Consider the following 22,748-nt stretch of genomic DNA (forward strand, 5'->3'; position numbering starts at 1 on the left):
GTGTTGAATTATCAATATAGTTGTCAAAATGGAATTGCAGTCATTCAGTTCTGAGCTTTCAGCCACAAACAGGATGCTGACAGAGAACATTTAATCACATTTATACTGGCTTCATAAAGCTTTAGGTTTTAGCTTTACTTTTAACTGTTGAACCTTTTTTGCCAAACTGGTAATTCACTGCTTAAAAAAAAAGAAAAAAAACAAACAACATTTTATTCTCATGTCATGCTCTTCTTAAAATAGGACTTAATTTTACTCACTTGTCCAACAGTTTTCGTTTGCATATTAAATTGCTCTGCATCCTGTAAATACATACTCCCTGACTACTTTTCTGCCTTAAGGCAGCCAGACTGCAGCTGTCCAAAGAAAAGGAACAGTCTTTGAGAAGGCAGTACTTTGCTAACCAGCACTGATTGTGAATGCCCTGACCATGACACTGGTTCACAACACAGCAGAAGGCTTGAAGTTTGCAGCACATAAATGTCTTTCTTTAAAGTTTGTAAAGGCAAAGAGACCAGTATGAACAAGGAGCTGTTACAAAAAGAAGGAAAATGAATGCACACCTGTCTCTGAAGGTCAAGGCTTTCAGGGAAGGAACTCCACAAAGGAGAGAGCTCCACCAGCAGATCTTTCCTTATTGTCAGTCAGCCTTTAAATGAGGTCTAAGAGAAGATGGAGCCTGGCTCCACCCCTCTGGTCACATGGGTGAATTGCCTTCACCCATGCTCCCAGAGCTGACCAGGTCCTTCCTTCAGGTGCTCATTCAGTGGCTCAGGCCGTGACTCAGCAGTTTATATTATTTAACAATGCTTCTGTGGAAGATATGGTAGAAAATGAACTCACTAATATTAAGTCTTTTTTTTTTTCATGAAATAGAATGAGAGAGAACATCAGTTGTGTGTGAAAGGTTGGATAGGTATGTTTTTTCTTCTGGGAGGATGTCCTGTGGAAGTTAGCAGGACTTGTACAGAGGATAAGCAAAAACCTCACTTTTCCCCCAACATTTTTAATCAGCCCCAAGTACTTCACTGAGGTGAGAAAAAAAAAAGTTAGGAGCTGCTGAGTGCCCTCAGTTTGTATTGTCTTCTGTGATGCCCAGAGTGTTCAGCATTTTGCATAAACAAGTGGTTGGATTCTGGAAACGTAAGTGCCGTGCAGTGTCTGCAAAACTGTAGGAGTTGGTTCTTGTACGAAGATGAGTACCCAGTGGCTTTGATTACTTGAACTGTGCTTCTGCTTCTGCAGTGGAATAACTATGTTACCAGTTTATAATTCTGTAAGAAAACAAATAAACACAATTTCTAACTTTGTTTTTTTCTGTTTTTACAGTAATAGAAAACACAAGAAGAATTAAAACTGAGACAGAGAAGTGACCATGGTTAATGAAGAGCACTTTCTGCGCTCCTGATTTAAGAAGGAGGGATTTCCTGAGCCTTGTAGACAGAGAGTAATAATCAGCTGAACTTATTCTAAGAAATGTCAGGATCTTTGAACTATAGAAAGGATGGATGGACTTGGCAAAAGTGACGTGAAACATTCCGCACTCTGCTGTCATCTGCTCTTGCTTGCTAAGCTGTGAAGACCTGTGTGTTCGAGCTGCTTTCTACTATATTGCCAATCACCTTTTCTGGACTTGAAAGTAATATTTTCTTATTGGCTCTCTAGTGATTTCATTTGCATGCATCTTGTAATTATGCACCCAAAAAGTATATATTATCTGCTTTACCTATTTAAAAATAAGCACAGTGATGAATAAAATAAATTAATTTTTGCATATTTTCACCCTTCAGTTCTAATTGCTTAGATCCACAGAAGTTGATGCGAAGTTGATGGTGTGGGGTAAGCCTCAGCACATACGATATGAAAATGAGCCTTCAAAGACATTTTCACTGTTGGTGAAAAGAAAAAATGTTATTTATAACAAGGCCTTATGTTGTGTATATATATTGTCTTTGAAATATTTTTGATTTTAGTTTATTTCTTGTAAAGGAGAAACTATATAATTTATTTAGTAAATACTACTGTAAACTATAGTTTTATTGATGAATAAAGTATTTTGTTCTCAAGACTATCACAGCCGTCGGTGTGCTCCTGTTCTGGTATGTCTCATGGTCCTGAGGGGCATCTCAGGAGATGCATCAACCAGACTGTAAGATGGCATCTGAATTTATCTTCTGCCAGCTCCTTAACGAAGAGGGGAATCTTAAAGTTACACAGAAAAGAGAAAGGAAAAGGCAAAAGGTATAACAGTGCCTCAAGAGCTTCACAGCAGCATGTCAGGTTTTCACTATGAGCAATTGTTTCAAGATAAATACAGATACTGTTTTAGTTCCCTTCATTTCCCTAGCAGCTGAGAGACAATCACAAGCACCAGTTACCATCGGGCAAAGACCTCTTACCTTGATGCAGCAGTGTTTAAAAACAAGAATGAAACAAAAAAAGCAGCAGCTACCCAGCTGTCAGTTTGGAAGTTTATGGAAGTCACTGATAATAGCAGCTATTCTAGGAATAAGTAGAGTTCAACCTGATGGACTGCCAAACAAGAGCTGATTCCCAAGGTGACGGTTTGTACTTATGAAGAATTTTGCATTGGTACCTTTTACACTGTAACATTAACAAGGATGGGGTTCTTTCCCTGTTACTGTGTGCAGAGTAGAGAAATGTAACAGTCAACTGATTTTCTTTTCGTAGAGCCTCTTTATTGACCTTGAGCCTGTGTTTCATGATTACCTCTTTTCCATGCTTTAAAATTAGGTTGCTCGGTCTCAGCAAAATAATTACCTCGTGTCATTCCTCACAGAAATACAAGAGACAAACCTACATGCCCTAGGGGCAGAAAATTTTGTAGATTAGAAGTGCTTGATCATGCATAGTGTGTAGAACATTCTAAGTGTGGCCATATGCAAAGTAGTTAGTTATCACTAGTTCTATTTGGGGCAAATTAAAGTTTTTAGCACTGGGCTAACCTCCAGAAGGCAAATATTTATCACATTTTTCCCAAATATCCAGCAGGGTGTGGTGTCCAGATATTTGTCTTTCGGCTTACTTATCTGTGAAGACAACGTGGCAATACATGTCAAATGAAAGTGAAATGCACGCAGAAGGCATGGGCACTGTCAACTCTCCAGGGTGTTATAGTGATATATTAGTCTATTTCTCCTAGACCAAACAGATGGAGTTCATCACAGGGAGCAAAACTTGAACATTTAGGTCACTGACATGTGGGGAATCCGTGAGCTAAGGAATCCAGATACTCTGGCCCTGCACACTGTCTGGGAGAAAAAAAGCACAGGTTGATGTTTGCAGGGTGATACATAGGGAGTAACTCCAGTGTTGTATGTATAACTCTGTAGCTTCATCACATAGCATTCAGGGGCCAGGTTTTGCCTTTAGCAAAGGCACCTTAACGTCATTCCCAGTGAAAAAACAAACAAAACAAAAACAAACAAAAACACAAAAAACAACTGAGTACTTCATTTTCTAGCACTAAAACCCTGTAGCTTGAGAATACAAATTCCTGATCCAAAATGTGTTTTTTTGTTGGCTTTGTTTATGCACAGGTAACTTCATCCAACTCAGCACTACTCGTCCAATCCTGGACGACAGGCAGCAATAAGGAGCAGCTAGTAATGCACCCTGCCTGTTCTACATACAGGCCGTTTTCTCACCCCTCTGCTGGAGTGCATGCATTTGCTTGCAAAAGAACATCAGCTCTGCCCGCAGTGAGGGCACAGGGCTGATCCTCCAGCTGCTTATGCACCTGGAGCTGCTGGGTGGTTATTGAATGCCAGCTTAAGGAGGGCTGACACCAAAGTGCTGGGGTGTGAACAAGAACTACCTTTTACTTAAATCAAATGTTACACATTAAATAATCAAGCAATCTGCCGTTCTTCCTGCTGCTTTGCTCACCGAGGTATGAAAAAGAAACCACTTTATTGGTGCATTCTTGGGTCTGATGAAAGCTGTTTCTCCCTACCAGACTTATGTTGGTATTTAGACTGCTGCAGCTGAGAAAGCGTAAATGATTTTCTTTTAGAGGTGATAAGCATGTGGGATTGGTCTTCAAGAAACAGGAGACCATTTCTTGGTGGTTGTTGTCAGGGAAATGCAGCAAGCACACAGACCCACACAACCCTGTCCTTTGCAAAGACCTGATTTTTTTTCTGTTCCCACAGTAATACACTTTTTTACAGTTTCATCTCAGAAGTGCTTCTCATCCCTTCAGAGATTGCTACTGCTTCCTCTGGGTGCCTTTACGGGGAGGAATAACTGCATGCACCAGCACAGATGAAGGGAAAACCTGCTGCAGAGGAGCTCTGAGGAGAGGGACCTGGGTGTCCTGGTGGATGACAGGTTGGCCATGAACCAGCAGTGTGCCCTGGTGGCCAAGAAGGCCAAAGGTGTCCTGTAGTGCATTAAGAAGAGTACGGCCAGCACACGGAGGGAGGTGATCCTCCCTCTCTCTTTTGCCCTGGTGAGGCCTCACCTGGAGTAATGTGTCCAGTTCTGGTCTCCCCTGTACAAAAAAGACAGGGATCTCTTGGAGGGAGTATTGTAGAGGGCTAAAAGTGATAAAGGATACGGAACACCACTGTTAAGAGGAAAGGCTGAGAGAGCTGGTTTCTGTTCAGCCTTGAGAAAAGAAGACTCAGGGGATCTGATCCATGTCTGTAAACATCTAAGGAGTGGGAGGCAAAGGGACAAGGCCGGACTCTTCTCAGCAGCGTCTGGTGAAGGACGAGGGGGAATGGTGACAAACTGAGGCATAGGAAGTTCCACACAAATGTGCATGGGAACTTCTTCCCAGTGCAGTGACGGAGCAGTGGCACAGCTGCACAGAGAGGTGGTGGAGTCTCCTTCTCTGGACTCGTTCCAGACCCACCTGGACAACCTGGGCTAGGGAGCTGCTTTGGCAGGGGGCGGGACTCTATAGCTCTCTGGCGGTCCCTTCCAACCCCTACAATTCTGTGCCACTGTGATTTTACCTTTCCCGTCTCTCGGAGCGACGCTCTCCAACCGCACGGCGGCGCTCAGCTCCCGGCTTCCCGCGCTCGGACCGCTCCCGTTCCCGCTGTTCCCTCAGCCCGACCCCGCGCATGCTCTGTGGCGCCGGCAGGGGGCGGTAGAGGCCGCGCGGGGCCGGCTCCGCCCCGGCCGCTTCCGCAGCGAGAAGGGCCGACATGTGGCGGCCGAGGGCGGCCGCTGCCGTGCGGGCGGTGGCGGCCGCGGCAGCGCGGCGGAAGAGCGGCGGCCCCGGGGAGGCCCTAAGGGCGGGTGCCGCCGCCGCTTGTCGCGGCCGGACGGTGAGAGCGAGCGGGCGGCGGGCGCGGCCCTCGCCCTGGGCGGGAGGGGGCGAGCTGGCGGCGCCGGGCAGGGCGGGGTGCCGGCGCTCCCGGGGCGGAGACGGGAGGACAGGGCGCGGCGCCGGGCGCTTCCTCAGCCCCTGCGGTCACACAGCGCCGGACGAGGCCTGGCCGGGCCCGCCCGTGGCAGTGCGCCGGGTGCCGGCGGCGACGAGGCCGCGGCCTCACAGTGCGCGTGCGCGGCCCCCAGGAGTGTCGAGAGCGCACAGCTGCGGCGGCGTGCGCTTCGCGGGGCTCGGCGGTGCGGCGGGTCTCCCTTCTCTGCCACCGGCCTGATGGGTACTGCTGTTTGTGGCCATTGCCCCTCAAACTATCACCGCACGCTGCTGAGAAGAGTCCGGCCTTGTACCTTTGCCTCCCGCTCCTTAGATATTTGTAGACGTAGATCTGATCCCTCTGAGTCTTCTCAGGGCTGAACAGACCCAGGTCCCTCAGCCTTTCCTCATAAAACAGGTGTTCGACGTCCTTTACGATCTTTGTAGCCCTCCACTGGACTCTTATCGAGGAGATCTCTACTTTGTTGGAGCCCAAACTGTTTCTGTGCTACACCAATAGTCCTAGTGCTTCTCCTTCCTGGTTCTCCAACATGTGTTGTAGATTGTAACAGAAAGTGTGAGTGCTATAGTCTGCCTCAGCCACTGGAGGCTTCCTGCTACAGTTATTCCTCTAATAGGTTTGAATAGAGAATATGAATGTTTAATGTGGAGACAGAAAGTCTTCAAGTTCTTGTTTGATTTATGCGACTGCTGTTCAGTTCATAGTCTTCACGTTTTAATTCCCTTTAACTTACTTTCAACAGCAATTGCAATATGCTTCAGAGGTGAAGAGCAGTACTGTTCACTTCATGAATTTAAGAAGTACAGGAACTCTGAATGACATAAGGTAATTTTTTTTCCAAGGATACTCTGGGAGTACTTTCATTCGTATGAAAATCTGTGTGTCTTTAGGCTGGTAGGGCTGTCAGACTAATGTAACAATACAGCCATGCACCAGAAGAGTGTAGTTCTTGGGAGGATCATTTGGTGTGACTTCGACAAGTTACAGAGGAAATGACTCGTGCCTAAGTGTAGGCAACTCACCATTCCACATACAGCAGGGAACATCAGGTTGCTGCTGTGCAGTGGCAGGTTGCGGTGTGGTGCTCTTGAGAGAGCTGACCTTGAACACAGCAGCAGATAGAGGCCCAGGAAATGCTACTAGGAGCCTGGAACAGCCTTACTGCAGATCCTGAATTGCATCCAGAATCAGTGCACACATCCTGTCTGATCCTAAGGCCCTCAGTCATCCACACCCGTAGGTGTTCCTGGGGCATCCCGTGACTCAAGTGGAGTGCAGTTTTTAGTAATGGTCTTATAAGAAACATAAAAATCCAAAATAGTCAGTCGAAAGACACTGAGTCACCTAGTTCATTGTAACAGCTGTTTTGCTACACCCATTAGCAAAATAGCCCAGTTGTCTGTTTCTAGAGATAGCCACCTACACACTCAGAAGTGACGCTGCTATAGGTGGAAGAACATAGGTGATTTCATTACATGTGGTTAATTAAAATTATTTACACTTCATTCTCACTTCTTGCTTAAAGAGGGTGACAGAAGCTGTCTCACATGTCTTGTAAGCCTTAATTATTGGCTACAAAGGTGCTTTGAGATTCTGTGAAGTTTGACAGACCTAATGCTGCATGTAGGTGTAGTGTTTGACGTTGATATTTCTAAAGCTCTGCTTGTGACTGCCTCTAGCTCTGCTTGTGGCTGCCTCTAGCTCCTTACTGTCAAATGGCATATGTGCCTCAACAGGAGATGCTTGAATCTATTTGTGGAGCTTCAAACACTGGTTCGTGCACAGTCCTTTCTCCATATTTAGAAGTCTAGGTCTGTCTCCTTAATACTCAGAGGCCTTATATCTATAAAACTAAGTACACAATTTAAATACACTCTACCCAGATAGTAAAATTCCACCTCCACGTGTAAGGTGCATTGCAACCTACATCACCGTAAGGAAGATAGGACTATTTGTGTCCTTAGAGGAAGGACTAACAGTGAAACAATATTGGTAATTTGCCTATGATAAAAATGATAATTAAATTCCACCTTCCATGTTTTCTCCCCCTCCTGATTATGTGACTGTATGTTATTTGTAGCTTTTTAGATGAGACTACTTACGAAAAACTGGCTGAAGAAACACTGGACTCCTTGGCAGATTTCTTTGAGGACCTCACAGATAAGCCTTTCACCCCAGAAGATTATGATGTCTCTTTAGGGGTATGTTTTAATGATTGTATTAACCATTCTAATTCCTGTAGATTTTTTTTCTTTGAAAGAGGATTTTGCAGTACTCACCTTAGTATTAGTAGTTAAAATGTCTTTTTTTGTTGTTTTTTTTTTATACAGCTTTACTGCTAAAAATGTGCCTTTCATGTAAGTTGAAGATTTAAAGACAGTTTAGTCTATGTGAAAAAGACACTGCATAGAATAATAGATGAGCCCAAGGGGAGAAGGAAACTGATACCTATTTGTCCCTATTTTTTTCCAAACTCATGTTGACCTCTGACATCATCAGTCAGTTCCCTCAAGGTAAATACTAGGGCGGACCTACTCAGAACACAACATGTGCATCACTGTATGTTATTGATAGAGCAGTTCATATGAATGCTCTGAGTACTGAGTCTCCTGTGCTGGAGAGGAGCAACTGCAGTAGGTGGCTGCAAAAATGAGAAGTGAATCTGCCACAGTGAGAAGACTGCAGTCTGATGGGACGTGGGGTAGCTGCTAGCCTGACAGTTGGAGCCTTTAGCAGGTCACCCACTGAAATTCTTTTACAGAGGTGACAGGCTGATTAGAAATGCTGCTGTGTTCCTTTAAGGAGTTTTATCAGTTTTACATAAAATTCCTGAAATGGGCTGTATTTTACAGCCTTCTGTGTGTCTTGGAGGAGACTGCATGTCTCCCTGTACTGCCATCACAGGTCTTTCCTTTAACGCATTTTATCAGTTTTGCAAAATTGCTGCTGTCAGTTTGCATCTTACCACTTGAAGATTGCTGTCCACAAGCCCCATCAGTCAGGGTTCTGTGCTCGGGGTACTGAACCACGTGGTTTGGGTTGCCCTGTGCAAAGCAAACAGTCCAACTTGTAGTTCATTGCTCCGTAACTGTGTCATCATCATGCTCATTATTTATTTTTCATAGCTAGGATAGAAATATTGTACTTATTCACTTATTGTACTTTATTATTGTACTTATTGTACTTATTGTTGGTTTAATCAAATATGCAATAGTGCTGTGGCTAATTACTTTTCTGGTGAATAGCTTAACCATTACTATTCAGCATATTTTAGCATATCAGACAAAATGAGCAAAAAGATTATCATTAATCTCTTCAGTATTTTTAAGCACTTCATTGCGTGAGGATCGTGAGTCATCTTTCTGCCCTAATTTTATCTTCAGGCACTGAAGAGTGCTATGTGCTCGACATTCACTCCCTGTGAGACTCTACAGAATTATTTTTACATCCAGCCTAGTTAAAAGTAGTCTTTCGTTGCACAGACTGTATAATGGCATATTATCTTAAAAGTTTCTGTTAAATTCCCTTAACTGAAATTACCAGGGATTGTTTCAGACAAGCAAGATGAGTACTGTAGCAAGCCACAAGGTGGCGGACATGGGAAAGGTCATCTCGTGCCTGTGAGTTCTTAGGAACTTCAGTTTCTCACACAGTTTGTAATTTCAAATCCAGGGAGGGTGCGAGGAGAATCTCTTATGGTAAATAAGTATGTTTTACCAGGAGGTAACAAACATTCATACAGTAGTACAAATTGCATGCCAGAGTATTGAAACAGCTCAAATATATTATATTTTAAGTTCATAAAAACTTGAGTTGTGATTTGTAGTATTACAAAGATACTGTAAAATACATGATTCAGAATTTTAAACCTAGCAATAGAAACTGACTTTTATTTAATTTGCATTGACCAAGCAGTAGCACTCCCCAACTGCTGGCGTGTACTGTAAGCACTGGTAAAAAATTGTGTTAATTCCTCAGAAACCTATTTTCTTACAGTCTGTTTGTGGTACAACTTAATGTCATGCTGAATTCCTAATGTATGGCACTGAGGAGCCCACAGAAGAATGCTGAGATTATTGTTGCCATATTCATCAGGGCTAATTATCCTGCATGCTTGTGTTCTGCTCTGTCTCTACAGATTAGGACTGCTGAGATACAGAAAAGATTGAGTTCATGGTGACCAGAGTAGTCACCTATTCTTGAACTTACAAAGCAATTTCCTGTTAACATAACTGGCTGGGCAACCTGAGGGCAGCAGTAACCAGCCATGTCTTTATGTATATGTTATTGCTCACACCTATTAGAGGTATTATCAAGTACAAATAGCATGGGGATTGGAATAAAAAAAATCAGACCTTGAGAGTATTATTTCATTGCTGATAATTATCCAGATATGTCAGGAACGTTGCATTACTCTGTAGGAGAAGAAAGCAGCACTAAGCTGCTGCATGCTACAGAGTAAGAGGGGAAGGCAGTAGGTAGCTGAAAATGATCTCTCCCCACAGTTAAGTGTTTATACACAAGTAGTAGCATTAGAAGAATAGCTCAATTAATACACTGTAAGGTGAGAAAAATATTGACCCATTAAAGCAGCTTTTTTGTGCTGTAGGTTGTGAAGTACTTGAGAAACTATAGATTAAATACGACCAACTTTTCTACTCAAATCATCACATTACAGTTGGTAAAGATGGAATTTTTGACCAGCATAAATTCAGATCACTTGTCAGTTAACTCATGTCCAAATACTGTTTTTCTTTGCTTCAAGTTAGGCCATAAACATTTTTGTCAGCTTCTCTTCAGTATATACTTAATGCAGATGTCAGAAAGATGATGAATCATGTTGTCATTAAGAAATGTGAGTAAGAAGGAGAACAGAAATGCTTGCTAGGATCAAGGTCTAACACTGGCACACCTAAAAGAAAACAGGCCTTCTGGAGATCAGAAGGGGAACATTTTTTAAGGTGTGATTTGGGATCTAGGCACTTAATCAGAATTATTGGAGTATAGAGTTGTGTTTATCTCTTGGGAACTGTTACAGTTACAGCATCATGAAATTGTAGAGGTTTGGAAGGGGTCTCTAGAGATCATCAAGTCCAAGCCCCCTGCCAAAGCAGCTCCCTAGTCCAGGTTGCACAGGTAGGTGACCAGGTGGGTCCTGAATGTCTCCAAAGAAGGAGACTCCACCATCTCTCTCTGCAGCCTGTGCCAGTGCTAGGTGTTTCAGCTAAAAGTTAAGGAAAATTGGGTATGTCAGGAATTCAGTCTCAGCACATAAAGATCCTTAACTGAACCACACCAGCTCATGCTTACAAAAAAATGGTGTTGAGTCACGTTTCAGCCTTTCCAAAACAATGAGCTCTTCTAAGAGGTCAAAGCACGCATGTATTGTTGAAGTAGTGCTATTGTGAATGGTGCAAACACAGTAAATTAAATTAATGAAGGTCTGAAGCCTAGATTAGGCTCAAAAATATTCAGGTTTTCTTAAGTATTAGTGCATGTTGTTTATTCATAATGTTAATTCTTCCAAACTATTGTTATCTGGAAAATAGTTGGGAATGTGATGCAATATGTGAGTTTGTGTTTATCTATTTCTTATCAAGTAACACATAACAAACTTAAATTTCTACTTATTTTCTTTGTGATTTAAGAGTGGAGTTTTAACAGTTAAATTAGGTGGAGACCTGGGAACATATGTAATCAATAAGCAAACACCAAACCGGCAGATTTGGCTGTCCTCGCCCACGAGGTAAGTTACATGTAAGGTACGTCATACCTGGAGACTGAGCGGGAATGTATTTGCCCTTTTTCTTAGCACTGAATGGACTGGATTATCTAATGCCATAAATAGTCCCATTCCTTAGTGTATGCTTTAAACATTATTTAATCTAAATGTTTGTTAAGAATTTTGTTACAGAGGTTTGTGGCATGATGTAGTATACTGATATGCCCAAATTAATCAAGGAAATGTGTAATAAAATGTTTTCATATGCTGTTCTAGTCCAAAACCAATGTCTGCAGGAATAGAGCCTAGTAATAGGAGAAAAAAATAACACCCAAGAACCACAAAAAAACAAAACAAAACAAAAAAAAAAACAAGCAGCCAGCCACGATTAAAAAAAAAGTGTAACAAAGCTCTGTTGGAAAAAGAGGGATGGCAGTGTTATTATCTAAACTGCTCTTTGTGTTTAGACAGGGTGGCTCCTTCCCCTTTAAGCTTGTGGGATTTCCTGCTTTATATTATTTATATGTGCTCTCCCACTGCTTGCTTTTGTCAAGCTTCTGCACTTTATGGGAGTCTTGACTGGCTGTTTCTGCTGCCTTCTCTAATGCTGCGTTTTGATCCATTTAGTTTTTCTAGCTGGTTTCATCTGGGAGAGCAGTCAGATATGTGGGGAAAATATAGCTGACTCCCCATCCAAAAAACAGTGTCCTCTGCCACCTGTCGTCAGAGAGCACTGAGGGAGTAGGTGGCTGTTACTGGTGAAAGAACCAGCTAGCTGGAAACTATGAGCCAGCGTACTTCTAGAAGGCTGAATTGCAGAACTGGGAATAATTTGCAGTAGTCAAATTTTGTAGAAAGTTTAAGATTTCAATAAAAACAATTCTAATAGAAGTGAAATTTGACTAAAAAAAATTCTGACCTTACTGTAGCAAACTTAGGTTGCTGTACAGCTTATGGTGTGAGTCATGTTTCTCTACTAGTAGCTCCTCTCTGATCCCAGAGTTCCCCCATTTTTTTTTAATTAAACAAAAAGTATGTGACTTTTTAAGGCACTGCCCTAGCAAGCTTATTCTTCAGACACCATTAACTAATTCATTCATTAATTCCATGTATTTTGCACAAAATAAAATTCCTGAGCCTTGATTCTGCGTAAGAGGTTTTTGTTTCACTGACAAAAAGTTTTCATCTACTTACGGAAACCAGAGTCCAGAGATTTGTTACCTCTCTGGGGCCAAATCTTAGCTGAGCTAAGACATCCAGGCACTGAATTGTAAAATTAGTGAGCACATACCAAAGCTGTAGTATTTTTAATTGTTTCAGTAGTGGAAAAAGATACAAGAGAGAAGCCTGAAAGTCCTCTGACGGTGTTTTTCAGCATCTGTTGTGAAAAATGATTTACCAACAAGTGTTCCTTTTTGTGCTTCCTTAACAGATAACATAGTGAAATTTTCTTGAGTATTGTTGAGCTTCACTTTGTTATGATGTGTCAGTACACCCAAGTGAAGTTGTGTTTCTGTAGCCTAATTTTGTTGACAGACAGAAAAGATAAAAACTGTGTGCGTAATCTGGCAGCAGTGCAGCTGCAGTAATTTGATGCAACTCCTTTGACTGGAAAGACTTTTGAACCTTATAGCATCCTTTAGTAATACCTGAAGGTGTTATTGTGGCTCTTTAAAAACGTATGCAGACCTTGTGTGAGAATATACGTAGCCTTTGTAAGCATTTGTTAGAGCTCACATGATCCATGCTTAAATTAAAAATGAAAACACTATATTTCTACAGTGTTATTGAGATTTGGAGAACTGTGGTGGTGTTTCATTGCTGATTTTTATCACTAGTATTTACCAAGTCACATTTCCAGGTGTAAGATGGTATAAACACACGGTAATGCTGCAAAGACAAAGAAGCTCCCCATTCACATACAGCAAGTGAGATATCAGTGGAAGTTATTTTGTAACTTCTTATAGCTTGGTTAGTGATCTAAAAGTTTGCCTTTTAAATACCGTGAATACTTCAGGGTAGTTGAGGTTCAGATTTGTTTTTTTTAATGTTTGAAGAGAATCTGCAGATTGTCCCCTGTAAGCACACAGGAACAGCCTGTCTTCTTGCAGACCCTGTGTGCAGGTTGTGTGAGTTCTGTGGCATTTTTCCCATCTTGAGCTCAAGTCCAAGCATAAGAGTGATGGTTCATCTATTTCTCTCTGCTGAACTTCTATTCCTTTCTCTTTTCTTAGCTCCTGTAGCTAATGTTAGCAGTAGTGAGCATCTTTCAATCATTGCTTCTGTGTCAGGTGTGGAAAAATAGGTGGCTACGAAGGTCGGCATTAATTTAGCCTCATGCAAACATTCCTCAACGATAGTTGCCTATGGGGGAGTTATGTGGGTGAGGGAGGAGATGGGGATGACTAGTGCTAAAAGGAAGAAGCAAAGGAGCTTGTGTCAGCTTGGAGCAACTGGTACATCTTGTCACCTTTCACGTAAGACTCTTGGATGGCACAGCACTTGCCGGCAGCTCTGGCCTTTTCTGCTCCACTTCCCACACATCCGTGTTCACGCTCTTTCTGGGCACTTTCTGGGTTACGTTATAAATACATGTGCTTCCAGCATCTCCCTGTGAATAGCCTGTACTCACAGCATGTGTTTTGCTTTCCAGTGGGCCCAAGCGCTATGACTGGACTGGACGGAACTGGGTGTATTCACATGATAGAGTATCCCTTCATGAACTGCTATCAAAAGAACTTTCAGCAGCATTAAAAACTAAATTGGATTTCTCCTGCTTAATGTATTCTGGAAAAGAAGATACTTGACGATGTTCTACCTCGTGGAAATTTGAAGACTTTAACCACAAGCACTTCTTTGGTCTCTGAGTACCTGAGCTTATTTCTGTTGTTGTTTTCTTGATGTCGCCATGTGCAACAATATGAAAATAATATATCTTTCTCTTGTGCTCAGTCTGACTTTCTCTGATGCAGCTTGAATGTGTATCCGTGCAGTACAGGTAGATGAGGTGTCCATTCCCATCGCTGCATTTACTATCTTACAGCTGATGTCAGCTGCCTGTGCTCTTGTTCAGATGGAGAGACTGGGGTTGGGTGACCTCTGACTGGTGCACAAAAGCCAAACATTTTTTGGTGTGATACTAAGCCAAAGCAAGAAATGTCTGTGAGTCACAATGATGTAAGTTAAAATACTGTGATGCAGTGCATTACAATTTGCAGCTGTTGATGAGGTTTTACTGTTATTGCAAGTAAATAATGCAGGAGAGTCAAACTGAGCATATCATGAAGAAAATGACTGTGGCAGAGGAAAACTCGTATTTTGTGAGGTGGACATAACTTTTCTCTCAGTATTGCAGAACTTGCTATTTCTCCAAGTTCTGGATTCTTTGACATGGGGATATTTTTCTGAGCTTAACTACCTACAGGTCTGTGTGTAAGGATCACGTGAATCAAAAAGGCTGCTGTGCAATGTTTAAGCTGTGCAACAATCTCTCTGCCGATACTTTATTCTCTTTCTGTGATTTTTTTCTCTACCTATTTCTACTCTTCATAGAGCAAAAAGATGTAATTGCTTGTGTTTTAGCTGGTAAATGGAGGTTGTGTCATGCTGGCAAAGATTTGCACTGCTGCATTTCTTAAGTAAGCGGGCTTGGATTTTCACCGTGATACAACGTAGAAGTATTTAAAACCTTTTACACATCTTTGCACCTCAAGAATGCTTTAGCACTTGTAGTGCTGCATTATTGCTGCTGGCTATTTTTAATTGCCTTTGAAATGGAAGCACAGTTGTTGACTGATTATTGAGATAATACAATGAAAAAAATATTACGTTATATGTATATGGTGTAAGATGGTTCAATGCAAGTTACTTTTCTCTTTGTTCATTGGGACATTTCTGATTAGTTTGTCTTGATGCTTGACTAGCTAGAATTTTACAAGTGTTATTAATTCTAGATAGCATCATTGCCCTGCACTTGCATTTGAAGTATATGTTGTTACCAACTATCTATCTCCATGAACTAAATAGAGAGTACTGTTTCCTTGGAGCACCACAATCATGACTTGATTGCACAGACAGTGATCATGTAAATTGTGCAAGCTGTTACATGCTTTTAAATCAAAATAAGAAAAGGAGAATTTTATGTGAAATAGAAACAACTGGATGACTAGCAACTGGTATATAGTATTTTTTTCTAAAATGAAAGCTAAAACAAAATACCTTTTTGCTATTTGAATTCAGAACTTTAAAAAAAAATAAAGCACATGGAAAGTGATGGTATTCTGATCAATCTCCTAGTGATTGCAAAAGCTATTTAGACAGACCTGGATAAGATGCTCTTTGCCTAATCAGAGAATCAGGGATGTTTCTTCCTGGTTCTTCCTTTGCCCAATCACATATAACTTGTCTAATTATTTTTTTGACTGACTTTTCTAAAAATTACTTTCCTAAGTAATTTGCATGCAACTTAGTCATCAGTGTGTATCTCATTCATGTTTTGAGGCTCATTCTCTGTGCCCTTTCATCATCATAGAATCCTTAGAGTTGGAAGGGACCTTTAAGGGTCACCTGTTCCAACTCCCCTGCAATGAACAGGGACGCACACAGCTAGGTCAGGTTGCCCAGGGCCTGGTTCAGCATCACCTTGAAAGTCTCCAGGGATGAGGCCACATCTCTAGGCAAACTGTTCGTCACTGTAGAAGACTTCTTCCTTATACATAGCCTAAATCTACCTTCTTTAAGCTTGAAGCTGTTTCCCCTTGTCCTATCACCACAGACCCTGCTGAAGAATCTCCCTTTCTTTCCTGCAGCTCCTCTCTAGATACTGAAAGGCTGCTATCAGGTCAACCTGGAGCTCCCTCATACAGTTGTTCACATGAAGATAAAGTTGCATCTAGAATTCACTGTGTGAGGGTGTTATTTCCACATGTGATGGTAAAGACCACAGTTGTGCACATTATGTTAAATTATTAGTGTTTCTGAAAATGCTGAAAGATTCCATGCAGGACTTTGCTAGTCAGGGTGGCTTTTCTAAGAGCACTTCAGCTTTCCTGTTTGAAATGCCTTCCCCTTCTCCTCTAGTGCTACTGCTATTTATGCAAATGTTTCCTGGTTTTCGCTAGCTGAGTAACAGTGCAGTTCAATCTAACGAGGAAAGATAGATAGCATCCGCGAGATAGAAGGAGGGATTCTTATCCACGTATACAGAAAGAAGTGAGTCATGTCCTATGATTCATTCAGCTGTAATACTGGTATGGAATTCTGAGTTAGGGCAAGGCCTCAAACAGCCATCGTGCCTGAGAGTGGAGGCACAGGAGGAGTTGTAATCCTGATGTTACATTGCCCAAAGACAAATAAGTTTTCCGTGGTATTTTTTTTACTTCTGTAACTTACCTGTATTAGCAGATTGCTCCACAGTTACAAACTCGTTGTCATGTCAGTCATTTGTTTCTTCACTTCTTTGATAAGGAAGAGCTGAAAGAAAATCCTTTGAGACTCGTTAGTGCTCACTGCAGCACAGGAGGTTGCGCATGAATGTGTGCAAGGACTTCTTTATGGTGAGGGTGACGGAGCACTGGCACAGGCTGCACAGGGGGGTTGTGGAGTCTCCTTCTCTGGAGATATTCAAGACCCGCCTGGACGCCTACCTGTGCGACCTGGTGTAGGGAACCTGCTTTGGCAGGGGGGGGACTCAGTGATCTCTTGAGGTCCCTTCCAACCCCTGTGATTCTATGATTCGTTACAGACAGTTAATAATTGTGTTGCTGATAGCTTTTTCTCCACAGAACGAACAGTTGTTTTATCCTCAGTTGGAAAAAACATGTAGAGTGCTTTTGAAAAATAAATAATGGCATCTGGAATTCTACTGAGTACTCATGAGAAGGTGAGGTGTGTTGTTTTTTTTAAGGTGTATCAGAGTTTTCTCCAACAACTAATCACCCTTTCTGCAGTTGGTGATAGTGTTTGCTCCTGTCCTACAGCCTGAACATCTCAGCATTTCTTTCCTCTGCACCAGCGAGTCCTCTGGTACATTCAGGTAGCAGAGTTAAGCATGCCATAACTGCTTTCCATCTGTCGTGGCTGTAACATGAGTTACGTGCCTAAATGCTTGGCTGATGTTTCTTGCTTGTTTCCTTTCTGACTGTGGTAACTCTTAAGCAATATTATCTCCTCTTTGCATGGTTGTCCCATATGTTAACTTGTCTTGTTTCTTTAACATTTCTGAAGTCCTTGAGCAGCTTCAGAAACGGGACATAGACCTGATCTGAAGAACTCATAGGTGAGTTAGGGGATGGGGATTGGTGTGGGGGCAAATCAAGTTTAATTACTTTCAGCTTTCAGTTAATGGTTGAACTCCATCATTGTACTAACCAGTGCTGGAATGTGTGGGAGTCTGCAGGAGTGAGTCCTTGGACGGAAGAGAGGCCTGCCAGAATACTTAGAAGAACATTCAGAATAAAGACGGAAGCATGGGAGGGGAGGAAGACAATCAGGAAGAGATTAGCTGTACCCAATGGCTGGTGGTGTTGGCAGGACACGGAGACCGGGGCAAGCTGCTGTCCTGTTGTGGCACCTCTGGGGAATATAGCAAGTCAGTAGTGTTTCTCCCCTTCAGGACGTACCAGCACTGAGCATCATACAGCCATGGTTGCCAGAGTAAATTCAGGGCAGTAAAAAGATAGAAAGAATGAACAGATGAAGTTTTAAAATATTCATTAAGGAAAAAAGACACCTGACACTGGGTAAACCAAATAATGTGGCATGCCTGGGTGTCAGGCCACATTTCCACTCCTTAGCGCTTTGATTTGGGCTGCTGTGGTATTACTGATGGCAGAGCTTCTCAAGAGCTGATGGAAAACATCAAGTTGCTGAATTAAGCCCTTTTCCTCATTTGTTTTTGCTGTTTAGAGCATACAGAGTGCTGTGGTCGCTGCATGCAGAGGCACGTTAATTATTAACTACAGCTACCAGTTTTTCTTTTGAAAATAAGTAACATTTGAGTCCAGTTTCAATGTGATGTCAATAAAATGGGCTCTCTCTGCCTCCCCCCGCCACCGGCCTCCTTCCAAAGTTCAGTGCCTGGGCGAGGAGCGGTGTTTGCCTTTCCTTATCTCGGTTTCTGTCTGAGGCTCCATGTGCAAACAAACCTAGAGAGAAGGAAACGAGTGCGGAATGCTCCGGGAATCCGGAATATTTAGCCCAAACCACCTGCCCTTGAGAAAGGGCGGATGGCGCAGTGCCAGCGGTCTTCCGAGCCGGTTCTGTTTCACAGATTAATTTTAGAGAAGCTCTCATGGCGAGAGGAGATAAGGGATTCTTGGTGACACGCGGGAGAAATACGACTCCAAAGAATCTTGCTCGGGCTGTTTGGTTTCGCCTTCCTCCTCCTTTCTGCAGCAGGACGGCAGAAAGCTGATGCCGGCCGAATTCCAGCCTGAAGCACCGCAGGGACGGGGCGGGCCGGCGCTCCTGCTGCGCTGCGCTGCCCGCCCCGTCCCGTCCCCGCCGCCCCACCTCGGGGCGAGGCCGGCACCTGCCCCGGGAGCCCGCCCCGCTCTTCCCCCGCCCTCTCCCCGGCAGGAAATCGCCCGACTCGGCGGCACGGCAGGGCAGGAGCGGCCGCAGCCGAGCCCCGGCGATCTGCAGCCCGCTGCGGGCCGGCGGGACGCTTTCTCCGGGCCCGCTCCGACAGCAGGCGAGTAGCCGTGGGGGCAGGTGCGGCTCCGGGTCTCCCTTCCCCCTCCTCTTCGTCGGTGGGAGCGGGGCGCGCACCTAGGGCGGCCGGGGAGCGGCTCGTCGCTAACAGGATTAGGCGGTTCTCGGTGACTTTTTCCGTGCTAAGTACTTCCCGGGAGAGCGCGATACGACGTGGGAAGCGGCGGCAGCGCCTCGGGTGAAGCAGGGATTTTGTTTCTCCGGTCTCGTCCTCTCCGCAGGGGAGGCGCCGAGCCGCGACGGCGGGGTTGGGGCTGCCTTTGTTTTAGTCGAAATTCCTCAAGTCTTTCTGTTGGCACATCCTGAGTGGATTCCAGCCGTGCCTCGCGCTGCGGCTAACTGGGTCACGGCGAGTTTCGAGTTAGCGGAGCCGTGAAACAAAGGAGCCGGCCCCGCGTCGGGCCGGGGCGGTGCTGCGGCCACCCCCTCGGACGCGTGCCCTGCGGCGTGTCCCTGCTTCACACCCGTTCCGTCTCGGTGTTCCTTCAGGGTGAGAAAGCGCGTGCCGTTTGAGTGTGCGGGGATCATCAGCGGAGCTCTTCCGTGCGTGTTGTCTGTAAGCCTCCGCTCCCGCGGTGTGCCGTCCGTCTCCGGAATCCCACAGTGACTTCCTGCGCTCGGACACGGCGGCTGCGGGCAGCGCGGGGGGTTGGCTCTCGGCCGCGCTCCGGTAGGGGCCACCAAAGGGCTTCTCTTGAACCTCTGGGCGCAGCCGTCGAAAGCGGCAGAGCGACGCGTTGGGATGACTTTGCTTTTCTTTTGTGTAACCAAAAAGATTTTCGAGGTAGTTATTTAGGTCCGTGATTCAGGAGAAAATAAAACAGCAGCGGCCGCACGCGGTGTGGCTGATGAAAGCGAGGCGTTCAGGGTTGAAGGCTCCGAGTGCATGCTCCTCCAGCAGCAGCACCTGCCAGCTCCCAGGGGTCCGGGTTGCAAGGAGCTGCATTAGCACAAGAAGTTTGCGTGTGCCCGTTTATAGGGCATCAGCGTTCCCGAAAAGAGCTGGAGCTGCTGTGTGTGCCGTTTAGAGATGGTGAGGTTTGTACTCGGTGTAGTCTAGTGCTTACAAAAGCTTCTGTCAGGCTCCAGAGGAGGCTTTCTGCATGCCTTTGACTTGCAGGTGAGCTGACTGTTATAATTACTTACAGACTGTTATATGCAAAGTCTCTCTATGCCCTCAGTGCTGCATTTCCTGGTGGTGCAGTGACTGCATGTCCCTCGTGGGGTGGTTTTGCAGGGGGCCGGGGTGATCCCAGCACTCGGCGTGGGCTGTGAACTCTGCAGAGCTCCTTGGAATTGCAGCATTGAAGTAATTAAATGTCTGATAACTGTTTTGATTGCTTAATCCCCCCTTTCCTGGTTTGATGTCTGCAAAGACAACCAGGAAATCTTATTTAGCAATGAAAATGTGCAGGTACTGATGTGGCTCCCAAAAAGAGATGTGTTGCTGCACCTTTATAAAATCCAGATGCGTAAAAGCATCAGATTTTTTTTTCTGAACTACGATATTCCCTGAGTGGGGAATGACAAAATATTCCAGGGCTGCTTCAGAGCAGCCTTTATCTTGATGGGAATTCAGACGACAGTGTCTGTGTGTGCCTGCAGCCATGGACAGTGTGTGTTCCCTGCGCTTCCTTGGGAGGGAGGGAGGGAAATCTCCAATTACAAGGCTGCCCTGTTTAATTGCTACAACAGTTTCAAGGACAGTGTAACTTTCATCAGGCCCTGCTGCATCAGTTTCATGCTTTTGTAGCAATCCTGGAACCAGTCCTTCCAACAAAGGGGAAAAGAAAGCAGTGACACAGTATGTAGTTGGCACAGTTTGCTGAAGTTGGAGACTTTCCTGTCTGGCTTATTTTCAAACAGGTATGAAAATGTGCGTTTATAGGGGGGAGGAAGAACGCATTAAATCAGAAATTGATCGTTGACATCGGCTGCATTAAGGCCTGTGAATCCTGACCACCAAATTCAGAGAGCTTCTCAAAAATGGAATGAGACCATTCATTTGCAAAGTAAACATGGCAGTGAGGCTGAAGGGCACAGTTTCTAGGTCTGTGTTCTAATGTGAGTCTTGCTTCATAGTGGAAAATGCCTGGGAGTGGGGAGTTGCCTGAAGGGCAGCCACCAGTGCGTGTTGGTGGTTTTCATGACCATGGTGACTTAAGCACACCAGTTCACGTCACCTGTCACAGTAAAGGTTTGGTTTCAGCCCCATGGCAACATACTCCAATTTGTTTGGGAATTCCCAGAGAAGTCCTCAGGTTCTCTTTCACTTCTACCTGGATTTCTGTCCCTGATGCTTCTGTCAGAACAGAGCTGTGGAACCATGGGATGCTCTTCTCAACTACCTGAATCCATCCTCAGGAAGTGCAGCTTTGTGTCGGATGTATACACCTTCTCCCTTCTAGCACACACTTGATTCTTGTCCCCTGAGCCTCTTTTCCATTAACAGTTGTTATTTTTTTAACCAGTACTAAGGCTATCCCTAGAGCTCTGTCACACTTCAGGAAGTATGCATTTATTTATTTTGTGAATAGGTAAATCATGTTTTATTACTTGCTGTGATTAATTTTATTTACTTGTTTGTTTCACAAACAAAGTCTGCATTTCATAGTCAAAGCTGAGGTTACTTTTGTTTTAAATGTTGCGCAATTAACAGAGGCAGTGCTTGTAGTGTGGGAATGGAGCAGCTTCATCCAGCTGCGGGGACCACTGCAGGTCACTTTACTACCTAAACTGTGTCATTCGGATTGGTTTTTAGTGTTTTTGTTTTAAATCAGGTTAGGTTTCAAGTGAGAACACAGAGTTTGCTGACTCCTTTCTGTCTAGCTCTAGGTGACTCTCACATCTGTGAATTTACTTACAGTGTTCATGACCCGTGCTTAGAAAATTGGGGAGCTGTGGGAGCTATGTCAGTTATCTTATATGCCATCTACTCTGCTGTATATTCATGAGCTGCATGTTTTGTTTTAGGAAACATGAGCTACCCAAGGCTTCCTGAATTTAGGTCAGGTTGTCATTGTGTATCGGAGTGTTGGAACCTCAGAGATAACAACAGTTCCTAATCTGGAGCTGTGGAGAGGATGAAACTCATTAGTGCTGTATTTCCACACGTATAACATCATAAGGCAAAAATGCTGTGTGATGTGATGTTAGGGTCAGTAGTAAGTATGTGAGGAAAAAGGCAGAAGCCCGTCTGACAACATCTTCTTGTTCTGATTTTTCTTTTCCATTCTGTTGTTGCTGCTTCTTTTGCCCAAAAATTAACTGCTTTTGAGAAATATATTTATTACAAGCACACGTTCTCAGGTGCAGTCTCCATACACATGAAATATCAGTTACAGGATCACAGGTTGGAGGTGGCTGTGCTTCCATGAAGTCAAGCATGTCCTCAGGTATTTTGGACATTTATTTTTCCTCTCATTGTCTCAGTAATGTTTCTTACAAAACCTTTCTGTTGTCATTCTGTCACAGCAAACTAATTCTTTAGCAGCAGCTCCCACTGTATCGATAAACTGACCTGAGCAGTGCCTGGTGTCACATTAACCAAAGCCTCATCTGTTTGTTCAGCCTTTTAAAAAAAGGGAAATGGTTAGAGAAAACAGATAAATCTCTCCTGAATGTCGCTGTTGACAGCAAGACTGTCTGTAGTCCTGCTTGCTCTCTCTGTTCTAACATCTGCTTCATCATCTAGCTCTTCTTAATAGCCAGCAGATTTGACTACTGGTGTCTCTAGCCTCCTTAGCACAACTCTGTATAAGCTGATTCTGAGAATCTCTAGGAACATATGGGCTGTTCGGCAAGGGATGCTCTCTAGGGCGGGGTCAGAAGTGGTTTCAGTCACTGAGGCTGTGTGAAAGAAGTTTTCAAGTCCTTCTCTTTCTGTGAAATTG

General features: G+C 43.9%; 2 protein-coding genes across 2 annotated transcripts in view; both read left to right on the plus strand.

Annotated features, from left to right (window-relative positions):
- The window catches only part of PIP5K1B (phosphatidylinositol-4-phosphate 5-kinase type 1 beta), a 102,785-nt gene extending 100,966 nt beyond the window's left edge, over window positions 1-1,819 (plus strand). Inside the window, exon 15 of the mRNA XM_065740608.1 lies at window positions 1,330-1,819. Coding sequence (XP_065596680.1) covers window positions 1,330-1,332 — 3 coding nt within the window. The 3' untranslated portion in view covers window positions 1,333-1,819. The remainder of the gene's footprint in view (window positions 1-1,329) is intronic.
- A 3,325-nt stretch (window positions 1,820-5,144) lies between these two features.
- On the plus strand, window positions 5,145-14,756 carry FXN (frataxin). Its single transcript, XM_065740612.1, has 5 exons — window positions 5,145-5,303; window positions 6,163-6,245; window positions 7,501-7,621; window positions 11,069-11,166; window positions 13,796-14,756. The coding sequence occupies exons 1-5, from the start codon at window positions 5,181-5,183 to the stop codon at window positions 13,947-13,949; spliced, it is 579 nt and encodes a 192-aa protein (XP_065596684.1). The 5' UTR covers window positions 5,145-5,180; the 3' UTR covers window positions 13,950-14,756.
- The last annotated feature ends 7,992 nt before the right edge of the window (window positions 14,757-22,748 follow it).

The sequence above is a fragment of the Cyrtonyx montezumae genome, unplaced genomic scaffold (genome assembly GCF_038088225.1).
Source record: "Cyrtonyx montezumae isolate F1298 unplaced genomic scaffold, pur_monq_1.0 scaffold_29, whole genome shotgun sequence".
NCBI lineage: Eukaryota > Metazoa > Chordata > Aves > Galliformes > Odontophoridae > Cyrtonyx > Cyrtonyx montezumae.

Coding starts and splice junctions, on each gene's coding strand:
- FXN (XM_065740612.1), top strand. CDS start 5,181: ATGTGGCGGCCGAGGGCGGCCGCTGCCGTGCGGGCGGTGGCGGCCGCG. Junction 6,246..7,500: donor GGAACTCTGAATGACATAAG/GTAATTTTTTTT, acceptor TGTTATTTGTAG/CTTTTTAGATGAGACTACTT. Junction 7,622..11,068: donor ATTATGATGTCTCTTTAGGG/GTATGTTTTAAT, acceptor TTGTGATTTAAG/AGTGGAGTTTTAACAGTTAA.